This window comes from Cnephaeus nilssonii (genome assembly GCF_951640355.1).
Source record: "Cnephaeus nilssonii genome assembly, chromosome: 12".
Taxonomy (NCBI): Eukaryota; Metazoa; Chordata; class Mammalia; order Chiroptera; family Vespertilionidae; genus Cnephaeus; species Cnephaeus nilssonii.
In genome coordinates this window covers 77087263-77104923 of record NC_137083.1, presented here as the reverse complement: position 1 = coordinate 77104923, position 17661 = coordinate 77087263, and the positions used below count along the sequence as shown (strand labels likewise).

Here is a 17661-nt window from a genome sequence, read left to right as displayed (position 1 = left end):
ACAGCTCACAACATGGTCACAGGCACTGCAGTTGCCTGTCGGACGGGCAGGGGCTGTCATCCCCATCGTGGGCAAGGGGTGCTTAATGAACACATTTTGGACAGAAGACACAGAAGAAGGGGGTGATACGGTTTATTGCCCAGGTCTGACCACCTTCGGAGGCTGCAGCGTTCTGAGTTTTAAGTACTTTACCACTGAAACGCTTAAAACAAGCTGTCCAGAGGAAGCACCGCCAGGCTCAGGATCCGTGTTCAATAGCCAAAGGAGCCAAGGTCCAGGTTCAGGCTCCTCGGCGCCAACCTCATGGCCTTCCAGCCCAAGGCCCACCATGGACCTCACCACTCTCCTAGCTGAGCGGGGCGGGAGCAGGATTCGGAGAGGCCCCCTGCTCTCGGGGGCAGCAGGTGCTTAGCTGGCAAAGCGAACAGAAGTCCGCCCTGGGCTCTGCTTCCTGGGCGGGGTGCCCTGGGGTGTGATGGCCTCCACCGGCCAGGGAGTGGGCAGAAGGCAGGGCACTGTGGCCATGGTATCGGGGGTTTCTGGTCCTAACCCCCATACTGAAGAGGCTATGGAGTTCCTCACCCAGCTCCTGGACTCACACCTCAGCTCTGCAACTGCTGCTGCCCCCACCCCTGGCCTCACCCCCTGTGCACAGGATGAACCTACCATGCTTGGTCAGCCTCCAAGGTCTGGCACAGGCAATCCCTCTCCCCACCCCAGGGAGCAGGGCTCAGGGTACCTCAGCCAGACGTGGCTGTGAAAGGGGAAGGTTGCCCGCTGACCGGTGACGTGGGCAGAACCAAGGCAGGAGGGGCGTCCATGAGGGCTGGTGGGAAACGGTGGCTACTCTCAGGTCCTCGCTCAAGCTTTGGGGCCGCTGGCTTCCCCTGGTCTGACCTCCTCCAACTGGTTTTCTATTTTGTCTGCCCAAGGGGCTTAGCATTAACCCCTCCCTTGTGGTCTGGTGCTGGCACTCTGTGCTCCTGTAGTTGTGGGTGTATCGGCTCCTGCTCTGTCCCCTTCAGGCTGGTGTCCTCATGTAGAGGGGGCTGTCTACAATCTCACCGTGTTACAGACTCGGGGGAGAGGGGGGGGGCAGTGGTGAGACAGCCAGGCTGGACCACAGTGCCCACCCCCTCCCTCCCTCCCTGAGGGCCTGTCAGGCATCTGTCCTGTTTGGATGAGGGAGCGTGAAATCTAGAAACAAGGACTGTGTGAAGGAAGAGAAACTGTCCTGAGGGTGGGGATTGTGTGTTTGAGGAGTTGACCCAGGTGGGGGGGTTCCTTCTTTAAGGGTCCAGAGAGGCCGTGGGGACAAAGGGGTGTTGGGATCAGCCTAGGAAATTGAGGTCTGGCACGGGTGTGGGGGAGAATCCCAGGGTGAATTCTCTTACCCACCCCGACCCTGAAGGTAGTCTCCTTAGAGCTGGGGCCCTCGACAAATTTAGGCTGTCGGGTAGGAGGGAGGCTGGCAGGGTTCCCGAGAGGTGGAGGGAGAGAACAGAGCATGGGCCCGGGACTCTGCCTCTCCCTGTGCAGCCCAATGACTCAGTGGCTCTGGCAGGAGGGAGGCAGCCAGGAGGTAGGTGGGGGAGGGGAAGGGAGCAGTTCAACTTCCTTCCAGCCCAGGGCTTGTCCTGGGTTTACTGTGGGCAGGAGGCAGCCCACAGCCAGCCGGCCCTCTGGGGAGCTCAGTCCTCAGCCATGGGCACTAATGCTTGGCAGTGACCAGACTGCAGAGGGCTGCTCTCAGGACTTTGGATGGTAGCTCCTGGGGTCTCTGGGTGCCTCAGGAGGTGGGGTACCCAGGGCCTGTCTCCTGATGAGCTCGGCATAGAGTCCACCTTTCTTCAGGAGCTCTTCATGGGTCCCCTCCTGGAGAGGAAGGAGGGGCAGATGGTCACCCAACACAGCTCAGAGCTCAGGGCCCTACAAAGGCAATCGGGCTCACTGTCACCTAAGCCAGTGTCCCTTCTCGGGACACTATGAAACCAAAGCACAAGTGGTTACAGATGCCACTGGCACATCTGTATTTGTGAGCCCCACCTCCCTGCTGTCCTCCAGGCCCCTCACATAGCCCAAAGACCCCCAGCTCAGGGCCCAGTGCCCTGCAAACCTTCAGCTTTGGCTTGAACAGGCCCCATGCAGCCGCCAAGCCTGCTGCAGACCCTGCCTCTGGGTGCAGCTCCCGGCTGGTCCCCGGTACCTCAGCCCCAGGCACACTACACTTCCCGGTGACCCGGGGAGCTCTCCTGCCCCCAGGGGACAGAGGAAGACTCTGGGGGCCTGAGAGGCCAGGGCTTATCGAAGGGCAGCAATTTCTGAATCCACATGGTGTGCTGCTTGCAGAAGACAGCCCCAAGCCCCCAGGACTGGGCCACGCCCTCAGAGCTCGGCTGAGCACTGCTCCAGTGTGTCTATGGCTCAAGCTCCCCCCTCCCCCCTCCCCCCGCGGCACCCACTAACCTCACAGACGCAGCCCTGGGCCATGACGACGATGTGGTGGGCCCCCCGCACGGTGCTGAGCCGGTGGGCGATGACCAGCACAGTGCGGCCAGTGCTGGCTCGGTCCAGGGCCTCCTGCACGACCCGCTCGGACTCTGCATCCAGAGCGCTAGTCGCCTCGTCCAGGATCAGCACCGCTGGCTGCTTGATGAGGGCGCGGGCGATGGCCAGGCGCTGCTTCTGGCCACCAGACAGGGTTGTGCCCCGTTCACCTGGGGAGGAAGGGGCCAGGGCAGGGCTGAAGCAGTCCTCAGCTCTGCGCTTGGGGGAGGTCCTGCAAAGGGGCCCTGGGTCTGTTGGGAACTTCCCATCTGGCCCCTTGGGGTCCCCCCCTGGGCCTGTGTGTGTTCGCCCTGCCTCTGCATCGGCTCCCACATCCCTGTGCAAATGCACGCACTCGTGCAAGGTGATATGAGTTGTGCACACGGTAGGGCTCGGGGTGTCAGAGCCAGGATGGGGCCTGAGGTTCTAGCCGCCTTCCCTGGCCTCCGGATCTCCGCTGCCGTGGGGACATCCAAGACCTGATAGAGGCTCCGGGGGTGTGACAGCACAGCGGGATTCAGAGCCCACCACCAGGCATTCTGGGGAGACCACATTTGGGGAGACCGCAGGGGTGGCAGCCTTGGAGCCACAGAGCCTCCAGGTGACGCAGTCACAGAGCAGTGAGGGGCAGGCTGAAGCCCAGAGCAGCCTGGAGCGTGCTGGGTGAGAGGTACGACAGTGCCACCCAAGAGGCTGTGAATCTGAGCAGCGAGTAAACCAGCTGGTCAGTAACACAGGACGTGGAGGATGGCTACAGACGGGGGCACCCCTTGGAGGTGGAAGTTCAGCTAGACTGAGGCCAAAGTTCAAGAAGAGAGCTGAGAACCTGGTATGCCTGTGCCCAGAGACATGCGGGGGCATTAGCCACAGAGCCCAGAGATGGGGTAACACGCCCCAGACGCAGGAGAGAAGACCTCCAAGATGAGCGATGCTGCAAGCTGCCACGGGGACGCTCTACAGTGCGTCTAGTGGATCTTCCAGACCCACCAGAGGCCTCTCCTGGGTAAGTCAGAGAGGACAGGAATGGCGCGGGAGCCAGACGATGGAACGACTACCTATGAGATCACACCCACTGCTCGGGTCTCAGAACGCAGGGGCCCCAACACCCCATCACTGTGTCCCTGGCGGGTCCTGTACAGTTACACATCACTGAACGATTAATACAGTCTGAGAGCCCTAGCCAGTTTGGCTCAGTGGATAGAGTGTCGACCTGCGGGGCGAATGGTCCCGGGTTCAATTCTGGTTAAGGGCACGTACCTTGGTTGCAAGGTCCTCCCTGGCCCGGGGTCTGGTTGGGGCTCATGCAGGAGGCAACCAATCAATGTGTTTCTCAAATCGATATTTCTCTCTCTTCCACTCTCCCTAAAAATCAATGGAAAAATATCCTCAAGTGAGGATTAAAAAAAAACACATTCTGAGAAATGAGTCACTGGCGATTTTTATTGCTGTGCAGCCCACCACACACCTAGGCTGTGGGGTACCACCGTCCTGCACGTGGTCCGTTGTGGACCAGGACATCACCATGCGGCCCGGACGGTGCCTCCCTCCCTGTCGTGTCTGCCTGTGCAGCCTGCTTGTGCCTGGATTCCCCTGTCCCCTCGGCCCCAGCCTCGCACCATGGGCCCTGCAGACCCATCAGACACTGGCACTCACCGACGACGGTGTTGTAGCCCTCGGGGAAGCTGGTGATGAACTCGTGTGCGTTGGCTTCCCGGGCTGCTGCGTAGACCTCTTCATCGGAGGCACCCAGCTTCCCAAAGCGGATGTTCTCCATGATGGTTGTTCCGAACAGGACTGGCTCCTGGGGTGGGATGGGGAGTCCACAGGAAACCCTCTGACTTTGCCCCAGCCCCGAGGGGGGTGTCAGGAGAGGCTATTTTGGACAAACCAGGACCCCTTGGAGGGCAGGCAGGGCCAGTTCAGTTACAGTTCAAGTGAGAACAGAGAGGCCCATCAAAGCTGGGGGGCTGGGCTCCCCGCAGAGCCCCTTCCCTCGGCAGGGATGGGCAGAGGGGTGTGCGCTGCGGCTTTCTTCTGCCGTGGAGGCAGCCTCGGGGGTTCGCCCAGCGGGCAAGCGGACCCTCTCTGGGCGGCACCACCGCAAGCAGAGGCAGTGTCGGGCCTTGCTGAGTGAGGGAGTGGCCGCCAGCAGCACCAGCAACATGGCACGGCGCTTCTAGATCTGTGGACGCCGGGGCTTGTTACAGCCAGGGACCTGACACAGCCAGCCCAGCCCTTTCCTGGCTTTGACTGAGGAGCAGCCCTTAGAGACCAGGGCAGAGGGCGGTGGTCCAGGCCGTGGAAGCCTCAGACCCCAAGGAATGCCGGGGAACAAGCGAAGATGGCGAGAGCCTCCCCCCACCCCAGAGCAGGGATGCGGGGCTGGGAAGGAGAAAAGGCCCAGGTGCCATAGAACTGAGAGGCAGGGCCTGGAGGAGGAGGGAGGCGTCTGAATGCCTGGGCCGTGAGGAAAGCCTCTTCTCTCCACACCTGGCTGATGAAGCCGATGACCTGGCTCCGGAGCCAAGAGGGGTCGAGGGTCCGCAGGTCCCGCCCGTCCAGGGTGACCCTGCCTGCTGTGGGGTCGTAGAAGCGCTCAAGCAGGGAAGCCACGGTGGTCTTTCCTGCGGAGTAGGGGTTAGGGAGACAGGCAGTCAGGGAGGGGGCATGGGTTTCAGGGGTGGCGGTGGAGGGGTTCTGCTCTGAGTGGCCACCACAGGAGGGAAGTCACAGGGTGAGAGGCTGTGGGTTCCTCTTACCTCCACCGGACTGGCCCACAAGGGCCACGATCCTGCCAGGGGGCAGCGTGAGGGTGAAGTCTTTGAGCACCGGGAAGCCGGGGCGGCAGGGGTAACTGGGAGGAGCAAGACACCCTCAGTCAGATCAGGTTCCTGGTCCCTGGTTGCCCCAGTCCCTCCTGAAGTCTCCTTGTACCCAGGGGGGCTGATTTAGAGGGGACACTGGCCTGCAGGTCCCCTGCCTGGAGGGAATGACCCTGCACCCACCCACTGACACGTACCTGAAGCTGACGTTGTGAAACGCGATGGACCCACGCAGCTGCTCTCTGGGGACACAGCAGCCTCCGGACAGCGGGATGCACGGGCTCAGAGTCATGTACTCAAACACCCGGGCGCCCGCGCTGAGCCCCCGCACCACCTAGGAGGGGATTCGGTGTGCAGGGAGGGCTCCCACGCAGGTGTGGCATCCCCTCGGCCCACACCCAGTTCCTGCAGAGCACAGTGACCCTGGCGGCCACCGGACCCACACCCGACTCTGCCACTCACCTGACCGAACAGGACAGAGAGGTTGGCCATGGACCTGTGAGGAGCAGAGAAGGGCTGAGAAGGCTGGCACCAGAGGGAGCCTGGGTCTCAGCTGGGGAACATGTGGGCTGCGGCGAGGAAACGTGGGCTGGAGCCAAACGCAGAGGATGGTCCTGGAACCGGCAACCCTAGGAGCCCTGGGCCCAGGCAGGCCACAGGCCACGTGGCTTCTCCCTTCGGAGCCACACCCTTGCTTTGGTGGCAGGAGGCTCATGAGCGTCACTACCTTAGGACCAGGACTCCAGGGCTCAGTGGGGCTGCACCCTACATGGCTGCACCAGCAGCACCAGTCAGGGCTGTGAGGCCCACAAGGCAGGTCAGATCTAGATGTTGACCCACGGGGGAAGCAAAGGCTAATTAAGGGGGGGGGGGAATGGATGTCAGTCCTTTTAGAAAGAAAACAGAAGCCGTGGCCAGGGTGGCTCAGTGGTAGAGTGTTGGCCTATGCACCCAAGGGCCGAGGATTCAATTCCCAGTCAATGGCATGTCCCTGGGTTGCAGACTGGATTCCCAGCCCAGGTCGGGCATGTGCAGGAGGCAACCAATAGATGTGTCTCTCTCACGTTGATTTCTCTCTCTCCCCCTCCTTCCCTTCCTCTCTCTTTAAATTAATGAAAAAAATATCCTCCGGTGAGGATTAACAAACAGGTGAGAGTGCACCACAGGGCAAACTCCGGGACACCCCTGGAGACACTCTGTCAGGGATGGTGCGGGTGTGTATCTGTCTAGACAGCGGCCACCTCCTCCGTCATGCAGGGCTGCTGGCTGCTGGGAGGAGGTGAGTCACTGTTCTGTCACCAGGCCGCACTGCCTGGGCGGCCCGTGACAACGTGTGGGTGCGTGCACAGGGCCTTCCTGAGGAAAGGCTGACTCCTCAGCAATCTCACTTCTTCCGCCCGGCGTGGGGGAGGGAACAAGCCTGCGGGGAAGCGGCTCTGGCGGGCTCAGAGCACCAGCACTTGCCAAAGGGAGCAGGATGCACGGAGTAAGGAAGAGCCAGGGCAGCGTTATCTGGGGATGAGAAGGGAGAGATCTGGAAGCCATTAGTGCCTGGCAGAGGTGCCAGCAGCAACCGAAAACCAGATGCACATGACTCGCTGGTGAGCATGACCTTGCTCTCCGAGATGGCCCAGAAGCCAGGCCTCGGTTCTCCCCAGAGACCTGGCCAGGGGCGGGGGGAGCCAGGTGAGCCCAGACCCAGATGTGGACCAGTTGGCGTGGCTCTGACTGCAGTCTAGGCGCCTCCCCATCGCTCTGGGGGCCCCAACGCCACCAAAAAGAATACCTGGATGGGGTCCAAAGGTTGGGGCAGCTTGAAGGCAGGGCAGCACTGCCTTCCTCTCCTCCCCACCCCTCCCCTCTCTCCTGCTGGACCCAGGAGAAAACATACCAGCTTCTTCTTCTTTTTAAAAAAATATATATTTTATTGATTTTTTACAGAGAGGAAGGGAGAGGGATAGTTAGAAACATCGATCAGCTGCCTCCTGCACACCCCCTACTGGGGGTGTGCCCGCAACCAAGGCACATGCCCCCGACCCGAATCGAACCCGGGACCCTTCAGTCCGCAGGCTGACGCTCTATCCACTGAGCCAAACCAGCCAGGGCCATACCAGCTTCTTTAATAAAATGAAACCCAATTCCTCCAAGGTGGGTGGTGAAAATTCCCATGAGTGATGGGCCCTAAAAGGATGGGCCCAAGGCCCGGGGCTGTGGGAGCGGCCGGCCTAGCAGCCTGTGAGCCGCAGTGTAAACGCTCCCAGGAGGCGCTCCCAAGGCCCCTGTGTCTGTCATGAGCGCTGTTAACTGGCTAGGGGAGCAGGGGGAGGAAGAAGAGGGTCTGTACTCAGGCCAGACGGGAGGTGGGTGGGGCCAAGGGAAGGCCAGTCTGAAGGAGGCGGCCAGGCCCGGAGGGTGCAGCTTCCCTCCTTACATGACTTTCCTGCCACTGCTCCGTGGAAGGCCGCCTGGTGAAGGCATGGAGAGTCGGAGGGTTCATAAGGGTCCTCAGGACTCAAATGAGAGGCCAAAGGTGGGCCCGGGGAGGGCCAGCAGGGAGAGGCCCCAAGTCCCTGCACTATGACAGTTAGAGCCTCTTAGTCCCATGGCCACCAGGGAACAGTTCCCAGGCTGGAGGAAGGATGGGGCCACCCAGGACTAGAGGGGCTGAACGGGGCTACATCAGAAAGCACCGGGCAGCCGAAACTGGTTTGGCTCGGTGGATAGAGCGTCGGCCTGCGGACTGAAAGGTCCCAGGTTTGATTCCGGTCAAGGGCATGTACCTTGGTTGTGGGCACATCCCCAGTAGGGGGTGTGCAAGAGGCAGCTGGTCGATGTCTCTCTCTCATCGATGTTTCTATCTAACTCTATCCCTCTCTGTAAAAAATCAATAAAATATATTTAAAAAAAAAAAGAAAAGAAAAAAGAAAGCACTGGGCAGAAATGGGGCCGACGACGGGTCCTTTCCACCTGCCTGTCCAGGGTTAGCTCCATTCTGCCCGGGACAATAAGGCGGACGGTGAGGGATTCTGTGAGGAACAGGTGGGAGACATGGAGCACAGCCAGGTGCCAATTGCCATCAGAATGGGGAGCAGCCGGTAAAGGGCACGGGGGCACCGGGGAGGGAGGCACCTGGGGTGAGGCTCTATTTCCTTAACACGGTTGGTGGTAACACAGGTCTTCGCTCTTCATGACTTACTATGTAATATTCAATCTTCTACTATTTGTTGGAACATAGGTGTAAGTTTTATACACTTTTGTGCACATGGGATGTGTGTGGAGAAGCGGCAGAAGGCACTGCTGTTTCCCGGGAAGGAAGATGCAGGGAAGGGGGCCTGAGGCCATCTTGTGGCAGTAAGCCTAGCTCCGGGCTGCCCATGGGCAGGTGGGGCCCAAAGGAGCAGGCAGGTTTCAGAGCAATCAGCACAAGGAGCCGCCAGGGTGCAGGGTCGGGGAGCAAGTCAGGCCGAGGAGGGCAGGCCAGCTCTTACGGAAGGTGGTCATCCAAAATCTTATGCTGCCCCAAAGGAAAGAAATTCTGACACAGGCTACATCGTGGATGAACCTGGAAGATGTTCTGCTGAGTGAAATAAGCCAATCACAAAGGACAAATTCTGTGTGATCCCACTTACAGGAGGCACCCAGAGCAGTCAGACTCAGAGACAGAGAGTAGGATGGTGGGTGCCAGGGGCTGGGAGAGGGGAGCATGGGGGTTAGTGTTTAATGGGGTCAGAGTTTCAGTTTTGCAAGATGAAAAGTTCTGAAGACGATGGTGGTGATGGTTACACAACAGTGTGAGTATATTACTAAGCTATAACTTAAAATGGTTAAAATGGTAGCCCGGCTAGTGTGGCTCAGTGGTTGAGCATCGACCTATGAACCAGGAGGTCATGATTCAATTCTCAGTCAGGGCAAATGCCCAGGTTGTGGGATGGATCCTCAGTGGGGGGCACGCAGGAGGCAGCCGATCAATGATTCTTTCTCATCATTGATGTTTCTATCTCTCCTCCCTTTCTCTCTGAAATAAATTATATATATATGTTAAGATGGTAAATTCCATGTCATGTGTATTTTACTATAATTTTAAAAATGTGCCCTTGCCAATTTGGTTCAGTGGTTAGACCATTGGCCTCAGCACTGAAGGTTAAGGGTTTGATTCCGATCAAGGGCATGTACCTGGGTTGCAGGCTCAATCACCAGCCACGTTGGTGTGTGTGAGAGGCAACCAATTGATGTCTCTCTCACATTGATGTTTCTCTCCACCCCACCCCCATCTTTCCCTTCCACTCTCTCTAAAAATCAATTGAAAACATATTCTGGGGTGAGGATTAACAAAAGGAAACACAAAAAGCGTTTTAAAGCTCCTGAGTTGTTTGGAAGGCTGACAGGACAACTGCATTTCTGAGCGGCGTCAATGAAGCAGCTGGAGGGCTGCTGGAGCCGAGGGAGCAGCAGGCCGGCACGCCGTCCCTCCAGCCCACAGGGCTGCTGAGGAAGGGGACCCGCCTCACACTCACCTCTGCACTGTCTGGGAGGCCACCAGGAAGGACATGAGGTCTCCCCCGGTCAGCTGCTGTCCAGCCACGAGGGAACCCCCAATAAATAGGGTGCCCAAGACCATGCCTGCGTGGGGAACGGACAGGTGGTTAGGAAGGAAGCAGCTGGAAGCACAGGGCAGAGCCTGGCCAGGCGGTAGCCCGTTCCAGTCCCTGCCGTGCCTCCACTGACTAGCATTTCGGTGAGTCACCTGAATGGCCCGTCTTTGGAAACAAGTAGCCGGAGGAGGGGCCACGTCCTCGCTTCCTCCTAGCCATGCCACACATAGCTCGGCCGTGACATCAGCCCACCTGCCCACCCTGCCTGCGTGACGAGCTTGGGCTCCTGGCACTGAAGGGCATCAAGCAGGTGAGGGCTGCCCTGCGGGGACCTGTTTGCTCCTCCCAGCCCTGCCCCCCAGCCGAGGCCTCTGCTTACTCACAGTTGAAGGCGATGTTGGAGAGCCCCTGGAACAGGGCGATGCCTCTGCCCAGTGTCTCTGCCTTACAGCGGGACGCCTCCAGCTCTGCTCCGTAGCGTCTGGGGACAGAGGCCAAGCCCAGCCCTCAGGAAGCAGCCAGCCCGGGCGCAGGGTATGGGAGTGCATATGGGGAGCCCCCCTGCTTTGGGCTCCACCCCTGCCTGGGACTCACTCCTCTTCCCGCTGCTCCATGGCGAAGGCTCTCACAGTCCGAACATTACCCAGGGCCTCATCCGCTACACCCGTTGCCCTGGCTACCTGCAAAGATTCCAGGAGATAGGAAGTCAGGTTGGTGATGAGGAGGAGTGACAGAGCAGAGAGCAAGGGTAGGCTAAAGAGGATGGGTGGGAATTCTGGTACCTGCTCCTGACACTGGCGAGATAATTTTCGGAGAGCTGAGCCCATCAAGGTGCCAACTCCCATCAGGGAGGGCATGGCCACCATCAGCAGTAGCGTGAGGCGTGTGGACAGCATGGACAGGGACACCAGGCAGCCAACCACCTGGGTGCAGCTTCGAAGTCCCTGGGTAGAGGGAAGGAGGAAGGAAGGCAGTTTGGCACCAGCACCACAACATGGGGGATGTTATGAAGGGTCAGCTGGCTACAGCTCTACATCTACAAGGCCAAGGCTACAGGTCTCACTCCTAGAAGGCCTCTGGTGGCCTACTGGCCACAGAACATAACCCTTTCTTTTTTTTTAGTAAATGGTTTTTGACATTTTATTACTAGAGGCCCAGTGCACAAAATTCGTGCACTGGAAGGGGGGGGGGAGGGGGTCCCGCAGCCTGGCCTGTGCCCTCTTGCAGTCCAGGAGCCCTTAGGGAGATGTCTGACAGCTTAGGCCCGCCCCCCATGGCAGTCGGACATCCTTAGCTGCTGCGGAGCCCCGGCTGCGCTCACCAGCTGTGAGCCAGGCTCCGGCTTCTGGCTGAGCTGTGCTCCCCCTGTGGGAGTGCACTAACCACCAGGGAGCAGCTCCTGCGTTGAGTCCCTGTCGTGTCATAGCAACCAGCCATTCCACTGTCCGGTCAATTTGCATATTACCCTTTTATTACATAGGATTATTATTATTAAAATATATTTTTATTGACTTCAGAGAGGAAGGGAGAGAGATAGAAACATTAATAATGAGAGAGAATCGTTGATCAGCTGCCTCCTGCAAGCTCCCTACTGGGGATCAAGCCTGAAATCCGGGCATATGCCCTTGACCAGAATCGAACTCTGGACCCTTCAGTCCGCATGCTGATGTTCTATCCACTGAGCCAAACTGGCTAGAGCCATAACCCTTGCTTGACAAGTAGGCATGAAGGGGCTGGATGAGAGTGTCTGTGGACATGGCTTCCTTCCCGACAGATCCCAGTGTGCCTCTCGTTCTGCTCTAGAAACTGACACTGTGGGCTGGTGTCTGCTGTGATCCAGCAGCCACAGTGCCAACAGGATGGACGCGGAGAGGACATCAGTAATATAGTAAAAGCCATCGCTCATTCTCCTCAACGCTGCCAATGTGCCAGGCCTCCTGGGGGCCGGGGTGATTCTGCTTTTGGCAAGCTGTGCCAGGAAAGGCTCTTGTCTGAGTCCTTGGGAAGGTTTCCGGGGGAGGTAGGATTTCAGAACAGGAGAGAAACAGCTTATCCTGACCTTGGATACTGCCCTGGCACCTTCTTCCCTGAACTTCCCCAGTCCTTCACCCACACCCTCACCAGGCGTGGGGCCCAAAGGACTGGGCGGGGCTGGCCCAGTGTGGCACTGACCTGGGAGATGACAAGTTTGAAGGACGATTTGAACTCCTGCACGTCAGTGGTCAATCGGCTCACCAGCTGCCCTGTCTTTTTAGCATCAAAGAAGGCAATATCTTGTCTGGCAGTGGGACCCGGGGCAACAGTGGGGGAGAGAGACGTTACTTCAGGATAAGGCCCCACCTCCAGACATTCACCGGGACCCCTGTGGGGCCCATGGGTCACTCCCACCCGCAGTCGCACCCTGCAGCTGGCCGTACCGGAGCAGGTTGCTGAAGAGGGCCCTCCGCATGTCCAAAGCCATGCGCTCTCCGATGCGGGACAGGAGCACCAGGTACCCAAAGGTCAGCAATCCCTGGGAGAGAGGCAGGGGCACTCAGGGGCGTCCAGGCGCTTCTCTGTCTGCCCGGGCCCTCCTCTCCTGCCATACCTGGAGGCCGTAGAGGATGAGCAGGTAGGTGCTGAGATTCCGGGACTCTTTCAGGAAGTTGCCCATGTGGTCCCTTGTGTACTTGGCCACAATCTCCACCAGCTGGCCCAGGAGTAGGGGGATCTGTACGTTCACCAGGGCCGCACCTAGTGCCAGCTGGGGGAGCACAGACATTGAGAGGGGGCCAGACTCTTCACCCCCAGCTCTGACCTTAGCCCTCCCTCTCCTGCTGCTGTCCATGCTTTGGCTGCTCTCGTGCCTCTTTGAGAGTCTAAGCTTAGGCTGCCAGGCCCTGCGGACCCCTGTACTCTGTACACCCAGCCCCCCTGCCCAGGTTCTCCTGGTATCCCTTGGCCTCCCTCCTCAAGCCAGCCCAGGCTGCTTCCCAAGGTCTCCAAAGACTCCACGAGGCAGGCAAGCTGTCCCCACGCAGCTCTGGCTGGGGCTTCTGCAAACCCTTGACTGAGTTGTTCCCTATCCCTGGTTTTAGGGGTGTAGGGGAATAGCTCACCATGATGGCCGCCCCCAGGACCAGCAGGTGGGGGCGCAGAAACTGCCAGAAGAGCTTCCAGTTAAAGCGGGTCTCCACGTCATAGGGTCTGGAGTAGGCAGGAGGGGCCTCTTCTGCCTCACACAGTGCCACAAGGCAGAGGCGGGGGCACTTACTCAGCACCACAGGGCCCAGGAGGACTCCCCCAACCCAGCACCAGGAGGAGGGGCTTCGGCCCGGACCTGGTGGCACTTGAGGGAGGCGAGCTCGGAGCTGGGACCGCAGCTGGGCCACAGCCCTGAGGAGATAGGAGCTGTGGCGGCCATCAGAGTGCCTGTAGGGAGAGAACTGCATTGATGGCTCCAGGCCCCGACTGTCCTCCAGCTGATCATGAACCAGCCGAGCCCTGGGGTGAGCCCTCTGGAGGGCAGCACGTCCCTTCCGCCAGGCCCTGCGCTGCATTTCTTAAGCAACCTGTTTCTGAAACAAACATACACATGCAAAGTAGCTGAGGAATGAGACAGGGGCACGTGCAGTCACTCAGACAGCCCAGCCCTCTCAGCCTCCGGAGGCACCTCTGGACCAGGGACTGGCTGCAACCCACATGCTGTCAGAGCCCAGGACCCAGGACAGCAGAGCTGGAGGACACCCTGCCTGGCAGCTAGTTGATGGCACTCCCTTCCGGGGGAGGACACAGAAGTCGTGAGTGCACACGGCTCAGAGAAGAGGGGGAGAGCACCCAGCCTTGTGGCCAGGGCCCTGCCTCAAAGTGTTAATGGTCTATGTTTCATCTTGAATCCCTGGGAGGGAGATGCTGTTATTCTCACTTGATAGACGGCAAAATCATGTGGGGCTGACAGAGCTAATAAATTGTCCCCAAGCAGGAGAACTGGGACTAGAGGGCAACCCAGACACATGATTCCAGGATCTAGGCTTCTTCTCCTCTGTCCTCTGTGACGTGCCCAAGGCCACGTGTAGCAGGGCCAGGGCCCAAGTCTTCTGACTACTGGTCAATGCTTTTTGCATCCCATCACCTGGCTCCTCCCAGGCCTCCAGTGCTCATGTGACAATGTAGGGAGGGAAAGTGTGACACACTCCCTCTCTGCCAGCTAAAGGAAGAAAAAGAATAAAAATGCAAATAACAGCCGAAGCCGGTTTGGCTCAGTGGATAGAGCGTCGGTCTGCGGACTGGAAGGTCCCAGGTTCGATTCCGGTCAAGGGCATGTACATTGGTTGCGGGCACATCCCCCGGTGGGGGTGTGCAGGAGGCAGCTGGTCGATGTCTCTCTCTCATCGATGTTTCTAGCTCTCTAGCCCTCTTCCTTCCTCTCTGTGAAAAATCAATAAAATATATTTTTTAAAAAATGCAAATAACATATCTTGTCATCTCGAATAGGCCAGGATCACCTCCTCTTTCCTGCAGCTTCTGTATCGTATCTATAAACAGCAATGTAGAGTTGTGTGCCTCCTGTGCCCCGTGCTCTGCTGTGAGGCAGGGAGAGCAGGAGCTGAACAGGAGACCAAGTAAACACCTCCTGGCAGAGAGCGGGGCAGGGGAACCGAGGGGCACTCGGCACTCCTGGTGCACAGAGCAGGGACTGTCCTCCTGCCTGAAGGAGTCGGGAAAGGTGGCCAGGGAGCAGTCATCACAGTCCTTGTAACAGCTGGACTTTGGAGGGCAGTGAGGACCAGTTCCAGTTTTTAGGCTGGCGTGTGACAGTCAGATTTGCATTTCAAACATCATAGCAGAGGGATGTGGCTGGAAGAGGACAAGACTGGCTACAGAGGCCTGTTGGAGTAGAAGTTATAGCCAAGAATATAGAGTGGGATGCTCAAAAATCCAAATGAGATTATCGATGGGGGAAGGCAGTGGGTGAGTTTTTCCTTTACGGTGATAGTGTTTTATACTCCTAGGCCCTCCTAACTGCAGACTTCACCTCAACCTTCCCTTCCTTCAGGAGGCCCATGCTTCTTGCCACCTCCACCTTATGCCTCCACTCACACCTTCCCACCTGCCTGGTGTTTAGGTCTTGTTTTCACTGTGTAATTTATGTTTGTCCTAAGGTGTTTTTTTTTTTTTTTTTGGTTAATATCCTGAGGATATTTTTCCATTGATTTTTAGAGAGCAGGAGGGAGAGAGAAAAATCCTACATTGATTGGTTGCCTCCCACACGCACCCTGACCAGGAACTGGGGCCCAGGGATCAAACTTGCAACCCAGGTACATGCCCTTGACCAGGAATTGAACCCTTCACCCTTTGGTGCTCAGGCCAATGATCTAACCACTGAGCACACCAGCCAGGGCTGTCCTAAAGTGTAAATAGAGGAGCTCACTCTCCTTCTGCCCTGTGTAATTGTCCAACTTCCCCATTAGGCGATCATAGGAAACTTGTATTATTCCCCATTGCATCCTCACCACTTAGCAGTGCTCAGGAACATAATGGGTGTTCAAAAAATGTTTGTTGAGTGAATGCCCTCATTAGAAATGCAGAACCACCTGACCTAACACAACTGCAGGGTTTGCAAAGTTTCAGATTTACTGAGGCCAACAGTAAAAAATTCATTTTACAAAGTAACCCAGTACTGAACGTAAATATGTCACACAAAGTAGAAATGCTTCACAAAATGATACTTTCTCTATTTTTAAATATGTATTCTATTTTTTATTACATTCACTTTTAAATGGTTCCAACCCATTAAGTTCATTTGATGATCTATTGTGTTATGACTTTAACATTTGAAAAACACTGCACAAATGAACGAACAAATACTTGAATATTATTGGATTTATTTCCTTGGGTTTCTCTTTGGCTTAAACTATACTAATAGTCTTATTCTTTTCCTACTGATTGTTCAAACCTTTTAATAATTTACTATGGACACTTTCCAGCTTTTCTTTTCTTTAATATGTTGGTTTTTAAAAATTGATTTCAGAGAGAGGAAAGGAGGGGGAGATAGAAATATCAAGGATAAGAGAGAATCATTGATTGGCTGCCTCCTGCACGCCCCCTACTGAGTATCCAACCCACAGTCCAGGCATATGCTCTGGCCAGAATCCAATCGTGACCTCCTGGTTCATAGGTCGACACTAAACCACTGAGCCACACCCACTGGGCTCCAAGCTAAGGCTCTAAGCATGGCTTGGTCACTGCCAAGAACTTGCAGATTACTTCCCAGCACCAGTACTTCTGGCTCCAGCTCCACCCAGCTCCTGCCCTGTATCAATCGGATGGATTTACCAAAGCACAAGTCCACATCCACCCACCCTGGCAATCTGCTGCTGCTTGACCCTCAGATTATTCACTCCAGGGTCACAAGGAATCAGTACCTTCTCATAAAGCATTTACACTGGAGTCTCCGTTCAGGGTCCTCTTCGTTTCCCACCCCTCTCTTTCTCTCTCTTTGGACCAATGTGTGCACAGTGAACATACAAGAACACACAGGGACAACTTACTAGACTGCCCGTCTTTGCTGAAAGTACCCACATCTAGGAACCATTTTTGTTCAGCTCACTTTGAATCTTGGGAGCACCACTAATACTAAGTGTCTCTGGACACGAATCACTTTTCCCCCACAAGGAAATATGATTTAATTCTACACATTTACAATCCAAGATAAAATAGAAAAAAAACACACACGTGTAAAACCAAACAAGACCAGCAGTCCAAGACTCGAGGTCACTATTTACCGCAGCCCAGGCTGCGGCAGCTGCGTCGTTGAGGCAGGACCTGGGTCTGACCCAGACGCTGCCTACAGCAGGGTTGTTCTGGGGTCCATTCTGAACTTCACAACTTGAGGTTGAAGCCAGGGCCTGCAGCCGAATAACTTTTATCCAAATTGCTAAACCAATTACGGGAAGAGAACAGGGCCGGAACACCGGAAGGGCCAACACCTGTGCAGCTCGGCGCCCCCTGGTGGGCAGGGAATACGGATCGGGCGTGGTCGCGGACCCAGAGCGTCCCCTCAGTCGGCCCCAAAGCGGACACAGATGCGCGGAGCCTCCTGCTGGCACCAGGCTCATCCTTATAAATAATTGAGGCCAATTCTCCGGGGAGTGACATTCCACCCTTGGCCCGGTCGGACTACAACTCCCAGCAGGCCTCGGGCGAGCCCGGGACTCCATCTCCCGGCGGCTCCACCGCCCGGCCAGCCGGTCAATGGCCCCGCGCTCTTAGTAGGTCTTTTTTTTACCTGACGGCCGAGAATGTCTGGAAGCGGAGGGGGATTAGAGGCCTGCCTAGGACAGTACCTCCCCGAATCCCGACCCGAAATAAGTGCACCAACATGATGGGGGGGAGAACAGGAGCAGCCGGCAACAGCAGTTTCACCCTTATCCTATCGAGGACTCCATGTTGGCTTCGGCCACCATCCCGACAACCCCCTCGCGACTCGGTGATGATTGGCATCAATGTCGTTTGCAGGCTATGATTGGAGGGAACGTTGTCAGTTCTCCCTCCGGAACTGTGATTGGAGAAAGCCACCTGCTCCGCCCAGGCTATGGGCGGGCCTACCAGGTTGGGGCGTGCCTTCGCCCGCTGCCTGACGGGGCCCTGGGTGGAAGTCTTGAGCGTGCTCAGTGCGTCCCCTACCCCGGGGTGGCCACAGTGACGCGTCGGTGAAGACC

The 17661-nt window shown here is 57.1% G+C and overlaps 1 protein-coding gene across 1 annotated transcript; it reads right to left on the bottom strand.

Moving 5' to 3' along the window:
* Positions 1-116: 116 nt before the first annotated feature.
* ABCB8 (ATP binding cassette subfamily B member 8) lies at positions 117-17423 on the bottom strand. Its single transcript, XM_079786651.1, has 16 exons — positions 17229-17423; positions 13060-13372; positions 12549-12704; positions 12379-12473; positions 12134-12239; positions 10744-10905; positions 10556-10641; positions 10345-10442; positions 9884-9989; positions 5832-5865; positions 5567-5703; positions 5307-5401; positions 5038-5171; positions 4201-4348; positions 2467-2717; positions 117-1875 (listed from the first exon to the last, which is right to left on the bottom strand). Exons 1-16 carry the CDS (start codon positions 17321-17323, stop codon positions 1750-1752), a joined length of 2142 nt encoding a protein of 713 aa, XP_079642777.1. The 5' UTR covers positions 17324-17423; the 3' UTR covers positions 117-1749.
* Between the last annotated feature and the right edge of the window lie 238 nt (positions 17424-17661).

Bases quoted from the DNA above. Each gene is read 5' to 3' on its own strand.
- ABCB8 (XM_079786651.1), bottom strand. From the start codon at position 17,323: ATGTTGGTGCACTTATTTCGGGTCGGGATTCGGGGAGGTACTGTCCTA. The intron at 12,705-13,059 runs GTGAGCTATTCC...GTGCTCCCCCAG, and splicing joins TCCTGGGGGCGGCCATCATG to CTGGCACTAGGTGCGGCCCT. The intron at 5,172-5,306 runs GTAAGAGGAACC...CCTACTCCGCAG, and splicing joins TGTGGGCCAGTCCGGTGGAG to GAAAGACCACCGTGGCTTCC.